The sequence below is a fragment of the Lactuca serriola genome, chromosome 5 (genome assembly GCF_051521515.1).
Source record: "Lactuca serriola cultivar US96UC23 chromosome 5, Lser_US96UC23_V15, whole genome shotgun sequence".
Classification (NCBI taxonomy): domain Eukaryota; kingdom Viridiplantae; phylum Streptophyta; class Magnoliopsida; order Asterales; family Asteraceae; genus Lactuca; species Lactuca serriola.
Genome location: NC_136412.1, coordinates 310,757,250 through 310,764,596, shown reverse-complemented (window position 1 = coordinate 310,764,596; position 7,347 = coordinate 310,757,250). Strand labels below are relative to the sequence as shown.

At 34.1% G+C, this 7,347-nt stretch overlaps 2 protein-coding genes across 4 annotated transcripts; both read right to left on the bottom strand.

Annotated features, from left to right (window-relative positions):
* Positions 1-413: 413 nt before the first annotated feature.
* Positions 414-1,316, bottom strand: LOC145054911 (uncharacterized). Its single transcript, XM_079003178.1, has one exon. It carries the CDS (start codon positions 943-945, stop codon positions 607-609), a length of 339 nt encoding a protein of 112 aa, XP_078859304.1. The 5' UTR covers positions 946-1,316; the 3' UTR covers positions 414-606.
* A 2,858-nt stretch (positions 1,317-4,174) lies between these two features.
* Positions 4,175-6,538, bottom strand: LOC145054910 (Carbohydrate-binding-like fold). 3 transcript variants are annotated; one of them, XM_079003176.1, is made up of 5 exons: positions 6,088-6,538; positions 5,798-5,852; positions 5,526-5,683; positions 4,926-5,402; positions 4,175-4,632 (listed from the first exon to the last, which is right to left on the bottom strand). In XM_079003176.1, exons 1-5 carry the CDS (start codon positions 6,331-6,333, stop codon positions 4,525-4,527), a joined length of 1,044 nt encoding a protein of 347 aa, XP_078859302.1. In that variant the 5' UTR covers positions 6,334-6,538; the 3' UTR covers positions 4,175-4,524. The 3 variants fall into 3 exon arrangements, with proteins under 3 accessions (XP_078859302.1, XP_078859303.1, XP_078859300.1); XM_079003177.1 differs by having other exon boundaries at positions 4,175-4,636; positions 5,798-5,925; positions 6,088-6,535; XM_079003174.1 differs by having other exon boundaries at positions 4,175-4,636; positions 6,088-6,535.
* Positions 6,539-7,347: the final 809 nt, after the last annotated feature.

Genomic DNA, 7,347 nt, shown 5'->3' with positions numbered 1-7,347 from the left:
TTTTTAAATTCGTTTGCCTAAGAATCATATGTTGTCTGCGAATCTTGTTTAAACGGCGAGATGAGAACGGATCTTTGATTATAATTGTCTATGAAGATTTGGGGACGTGAGGCAGGAGACATCAAGTATTATTTTAAATGAGACATTAATTTTTTTTTTTTTACAAAGTGTTTTTAATTTAATTAATTATATAACTTTATTCCTTAAACAAGTACAATTAGGTGGATTAGTTGGCAGTTTAAGCCATAAACTATGATAACATTTCTAATTCAACAAAAACATTTTAACTGTTGATCAAATGTAACAATAACAAAAACTCCTCAACCAAATATCAATGACATTGACGTTACATTATATACATATCTTAAAACACAAATCGAGTCATCTCAAATTGGTAATTTAGCCTTATCCAATTCATAATCAACAATGGCTTCAATTCACTTCAAAATACTTAAGATTCTTTTATACATGATCCACACAATACACAACAAAAAAAAAACAAACTTCTATCTCAAACCAGAGTATTTAAATAAGACGAAATCAAGCATGTCATTCTTACATGTATACGAGTAAGTTAAACAAATTGAAATTGAAAAAAAAAAAGCATCAATAGGCCTGCAAAACAGGCCTTTTACCAAGTCTTTTGATCTCTTTATCCATCTGACCAGTGATCATCAAACCAAACATCCTGTAATCACAGAGAAACGACCAAACTGGATGACCAAAAGTTGCAGGGATGTTACCTTCCACATAGAAATGGCTATACCAAGCCATACCATATCCCAACAAAGGAGCAAAGAAGAAGAACCACCAGTTAAATAAAACTGCATATATCAAGCACAAAATACTCGACAGTGTGCCAACAAAATGCCATCTCCTTGTCGCTGGTTTCGAGTGTTGATTCATGTAGAACGGCCAGAATTCCTCCATGCTCCTAAAATTCATGATCTTTCGGGAACTAGATCAAAAACCCAGATCGATTTCGTGTAAAAACAGGGCGAGAAAACCCTAATTTGGAGAAAGAAGCGAAAACCCCAACAATTTAAATTGGTATGTTAGGCTTTTTAGGAAAGCAAATTGGAATTTGGGGAAGTTGACTTTGGGAACATGAACCCAGAAAAAGGATAGTTTAGATCATAGATGGCGGATTGAAATCGGAAAGCAGTGAAGAGAAGAAGAAGAAGAAGAAGAAGATGGGCGTAGTGATTATGGAGTTCTGACCTGTAGAGTAACTGTTTGGTGGTGATGGTGGTCGAAGGGGAACCTCAGCTTTTGCACTACCAATTATTGTTGTGCCTTCTCTTTCTTTTCTCGGTCACGCCCATAAATGAAGTGTACAAACATATATCTTAAAAAGAAGCCTAAATTACTAAAATGGTTCCTATGGTTTGGTCAAAGTTACATGTTTGGTTCTTAATTTTTTTTTTTGCACTCAGATCGTCCATATGGTTTGATTTTATTGCGTTTTCCGTCCCTATGGTTTGGTCAAAATTGTACGTTTGGTCCCTAACTTTATATATGTAAGGGACGAAAACGCAACAAAATCAAACCACAGGGACGATCCGAGTGCAAAATAAAGTTACTCTAAAAAGAAAGACAAAAGTGCAAAAATGGTCCCTATGGTATGTACTTTTTTAGGATTATAGTTTAAACCCTGATTTTTTTGGTTTTCTTGTCCTTTTGACCATGAATGTACGTATATTTGGTCCCTCGTAAAATTGAAATGACTAAATTGACCTTATTAGATTTATTTTCTATTTTATTTTTTTTGTATAAATATTTTTATATATTAAATAAAGATAGGGTCACTCTCTCTCTCTCTCTCTCTCTCACGGCACCACCACCCATTTTTGATTTAGGGACTTTAATGACTTGCTTCAAGAATTTTAAATGCCAAATTGATAGCTTAAACAGAAATTTGTGAAGCCAAATTACTAAAAATCAATGAACATAACTAAGAACTATAAGTTGCAGCATGGAAAGATCAATCAGACAAAAGATCAAACATTTGGTGGACATCAACCATACTTTATGTTCATAGGTTGCAACTTTACTGAGTAATCTTTCACGTCCTTTTTTTCATACATCATTCAATTTCCCATAAAGCTAAACCATTTCCATGAACGGTTTAAGGGTATAAGAAGATGCAACAAGAACGATATTCACATGAGAAAGAAGATAATAACAATGATTGTTTTTCTTTTTGCAATGTAAGATTTGTTCGGAGATCGTCACCATCGATCTTCACATGCGTTATCCCTGTATGAATTAAACTTAATCTGGTCCTCAAACAACCTCACTCCGTCCTCTTCCCCATCTAGTCTTCTTCACCATTTCTAGACCAGAAAACCTGCAACAAAGATACAAATCCACCACCTCCACCATAAGCATCCATAAGACCCATCAAATCAATGAATCGAGATGAAAAGAGATTAGATACAAAAAATATGAACAAAGAATAGGGTGACATTAAATCGAAAAAGGGGTTTACTAGAGGGGTTAAGGGGGGAGGGTTTTGATCGGACCCTGTGGGGGTTTGATTGCCTTCACGATCTTCGATCGCCTTCTGAAACTCACCGATTCGAAGCCTATGAAATCCTTCATGGGGTGAGATACAGGGACCGAGAAATAGAGAGTGAAAGAACTTCCAAGTCATAAATGAATTTGAATTCACTATCTTCTACCTGGGTTTTGTATGACATTTTTTTATTCAAAGTGAATCTGATGAAAAACAACGAAGAGAGTGAGAGAGAGGGAGAGCCCTTTCATATTTTTAATTATTAAAATGAATAAATAAATATTAAAATTTTTAAAAAAGTGAATTTAGAAATAGAAAATAAATACCCAAGGGTATTAAAGTCATTTTAGTTTACTGAATGATCAAATCCGCAATAAAACCAGCTCAAAAGGACCACGAAGCCAAAAAAATCGGGGTTTGGACTAAAACCCCATAAAAATGCATACCATAGGGACCATTTTTGCAATTTTGTCAAAAATAAATTATTATTTTTCAATCAATTTAATAAAATGGATAATGACTCATGAATAACCAATTTTATCATATATATATATATATATATATATATATATATATATATATATATATATATATATATATATATATATATATATATATATATAGACACACGCATAAACAATTTATTTTTGTATTGAAACTTGTTGAAATTTTTCAGAAAATATCAATATGACCGATAATATTAAGTTTTATCTAGATCAAAATACACCGATGCTCTATTTGGATTGAAGTACACCAATGGCTTAGAAAAAGTGGTAGACATCCATTCTTAAATGGTTAACTTCACAGACGACAAACTCATTGCTTTGAATACTCTCAAGATCATGCACATAAGGGGATTGTAGTTAAAGAGGGAAGAAAAAAATTGGAAAGCTAATCACTTGTCGTTATGAGGTGCCCTAATTTATGAGGATCAAGGGGCAATACACTTAATTTGCAAGTAATTTCTTTTAATTGAGTTGCAATTGACATGTAATTTCCATGTAATAATAATTTACCTACAATATCGGTAATTTCAACAAGTTTAATGGTATATCTAGCAAAAAAATAAGTTTAATAACAAAATATGTACACAAAAATAAAGTTGGTTACTCTTACAAGTCATTATCCTTTTAATAAAAAACAAGGTTGTAAAAATCGCTCGACGGTATCTCGACGGTCGACTGATGTTAAGGGATTAATCGGTCTTAACGGGATTAATCAGGGACCATATATTATTAATAAAATATTAAAATTAATCAAATATTAATATATTATAAGAAAAACAAAAACTTCAAAATTAGAAAATAAGAAAATTTGTAATTTGAAAATTTGACAATACGAAAATATGAACATTTTGGTATAATATTTGAAATAATACCCTATATGAAAGTAATGTCTCTTATTTTTTGAGTAAGACAAACAAGAATCTTGTATAGCCAGGTCCTATGGATGTTTTTAACATTTGTAGACCAAATAATGATTCAAAATAAAAAAATAACAACTATTGTAAGAAAATAAAAAAATTAACCATGATTATAAAAAAAAAACTTAACATGAACACAAACATTTAAAAAATACATCAAATAATGTAATAAATCATTCCTAAGAGTGATTCAAAGTAGAAAAAGAAATAACTAAAAATGTAATTGCATAAAATTGGTATCAAAATCCGGTGTATCAATCCAGCTATCTCGATTTTTTTTTTCCTTAATCAAATTATGGGTTATTTCGGTCTTTGGGCCTAACCCAAATTACCTGTCAAATAGCGTGACAGAATAGAGTTACCGAAATCAAACCTCCCTGTATAACTTACAGCACAAATGGTTTCAATCATCATCAAATTCCAATATTTACACACAACAATATATCGAATTCATGAAAAACAGCAGTTGCCTATCCAATGCCAAAAACACTAAGGAGTTTTTGCACAAAATTATTGCCCCACTGACGATCGTTTTGAAGCAAACCTTTCATTGATTGTGTCGCTTGACTATCTTGTTGTTCGCCTACTTGTTTTTCTTGACATTGGTTCTTGCAAGAATCTTGATTTTCATGTATGGATGATATCTCTGGTCTTGGATTCGAATTAGAGGCATTTTCATCCTCTTTCGAATCTAACTGAGATTGATTGAATTGGTTTATTCAGAAATTTATTTTTATATAGAGATACGACAGTTTAAACAATGATGGAATTCTTTTATTTATGTGTTCCAAATTTACTTGTTTGGGTAAGCATTTTGAATTAGCACCGATATGCTTAAGGACACAACTGGAATGATATTATTGATATCAAGAGACATAAACAAAACAAAAATCTTGATTCATTTTCCTAAAAGAGCCGGTTCTTATTGTAAACTCTCCTGAAACTAACCAAAAAAAAAGCAAAAGAAACACATTAAGCGTTTACCTCAGGCAATTTGAGGTCCTTTGTAGATGCCATAACAGCTCTATTCACTTCATCTTTTGGAGCTTCATGAACCGAACCTTCTCGATTTGTTTCCATTATCGGCAAGTCACTCAAACCAGGGACTAAAACAGGCACTCCTTGGTCCGATTCCAACACTTCATTCATATTTATTGCGAACCCTTTGGATTCTTTGGGTTCTGGGATACCAGTAGAACTCATCAGTTCTACTGGCATCCTTTCATTAGCTGTAACCGTCTGAATATCTACGGTTGCAGCTGATTCTAAAACTTCATTTAGCATGGGCCCCGTCTCAAATATTCTCCGCGAATCGGGATCTTCCCAATCTTCGCAAAGAGTAATAATGTTCACGGTTTCCCAGCATTCAACCATCCGGTCAGGTCCCGGCTGCCACATGAAATTGCCGTTGCTTTCTTGCATTATGAACTTGAACTTGATGCACTTTCCGATCGGTATTTCCTGATTAAAGAAAACATATAATCGCCATTATTGGACACATGACATGACATAACAGAACAGGTTGAACTGTATTTGGTCGAAAAAAATTACAATTTTTTATCTGGCAAAATGCATGGAACTTACAAGATCCACAGTCCATAAATGTCCATCTGACCATGTCAATGGAATGGCATTATTTGGATCCCATAAACCGAACATTGGATCTTCGCCAACTATTAGAAAATTCTGGCCAAACGAGCATTCTCTCTGTAACTGGAATCTTACACAAACTGTTGGTGCTTCTGTTTTTGCATCAACCATATGTAAAAAGAATATTATTAACCATTGTAAGGAACAAAATAAAAAAAGGGAATCATTTAAAATGATTTTGGTAAAAGCAAGATTTGCATACATACTTGTGTATCCGTTTGGTGATTGTTCTATCATCAGTTCCTGGTTCTCGACCTCTGCCTGCATCTTTCCAACACTTAGAAAAGGACCAAATGAAAAACCAGTCCTTAAATAATAAAACCCGCTAAAGAATCTGTCATTAAAAATGCAAAGAAATACTTTCTGAAGGCTAATGTTAACAAATTCAAAGATATCACACATCCATTATACAAAAAACGATTAAGTCAGACAATCAAGAATCAGAATCTATTATAAGTTTACAGTTCTAGATAGGGAGGGAGGGAATTTGAGGGACCTGGGTTCGAGAGGATGAGAGAGGAGCAGGACGAACACCTCTGTGTGTTGATGAAGCCGAGATTGAGAGCTTGAAATCGACTTCTTTGTTCTTGAGGTGATTACGAGAATGGTGAAGGGGGATTCTCAACAGTGATTTGCCTCCCAACAAATCATCCCTGAGAGACAGAAATCCAATGGTTTTCTCGCTGTAAGAAACCAGTTTCACATATGGGGAAGATGAAGACGAACCCATCACGGCTTCCATGAGCTTCAGTCGTGAGTTGGGTTTGTAGGTGTATGTATTGTGTATAGATGGTGAGGCTCGTGAGTGTAGAGATGAAGGGGTGTATGTATTAAATGTATAGATGGTGATTGGGGAGAGTGTGTGTATGTAGGGACGGATCGAGTACCAGGTGGCTGGCTCCTAATCACGAGGAAATGAGTGAGGATTAATTCAAGGAGTTTTTAGAATCTCAAAGCCAATGAGTTTTTGTAGCTCGACTCCATAGTTATTTTTGGCAAGGTTATATGCTCCACCATCATGTGCCCCTCGATTTGCAAATCTTTAATTACATGGGTTCACTTCATAAATAACAATATGTATATTCTATCTTTTTTCATATTTTTTTTTATAAAGTATCGCTATTTTTAATACATGGTAACTTATGTTTAACGCCTAACATTTAATAGCTGACTTATATTTTGGGTTTTTTTAAAAATTGTTAGGTTTGCCAAATAAAAAATAGTTTATATACTATCTGTTAATTATAAAGAACTTATTCCCAACGTTAATCTATTAAATGTCTATAAAATGAAATGCAATAAATTTATGAGGGTTATTGTCATTCTGGCCCAACTATCTTTCGTATATTGGTTTAAATGGTCCCTCGTGACTATTTTTTTGCTTTTAAAGGGATTATACTTGTAAATGACCGGTTAATATGGGACTTTAACCCACAATCGAAGGTAAAAAAACTTTTTGACTTGCCAACTAAGAAGCTTACTCAGCATTGAACTGGAGTCGTGTACTCATCCTCCACCTAAGCGTCCAACTAACCTTCATTAATTAGCCATTATGTCTACCAACCATCCAACAACCCGTAGAGGACAAGGAAGAGTCGGTGGTGGTGGGGGCATAAAGTCTTCTTCACAAATCTTTGGTGCTTAAGGTAGCAGAAATCGAAACCTTTTTACCCTAATAAGCCAAACACGATTCCGACCAACACCCTAAAATCTATCAATGTCGGCTCCACCACCTCCCTCACCTGACTCGATAAAT

Bases quoted from the DNA above. Each gene is read 5' to 3' on its own strand.
- LOC145054910 (XM_079003174.1), bottom strand. From the start codon at position 6,333: ATGGAAGCCGTGATGGGTTCGTCTTCATCTTCCCCATATGTGAAACTG. The intron at 5,403-5,525 runs GTAAGTTCCATG...TTCTTTAATCAG, and splicing joins ATTTATGGACTGTGGATCTT to GAAATACCGATCGGAAAGTG. The intron at 4,637-4,925 runs GTAAACGCTTAA...AATCAATCTCAG, and splicing joins AGGACCTCAAATTGCCTGAG to TTAGATTCGAAAGAGGATGA.
- LOC145054911 (XM_079003178.1), bottom strand. From the start codon at position 945: ATGAATTTTAGGAGCATGGAGGAATTCTGGCCGTTCTACATGAATCAA.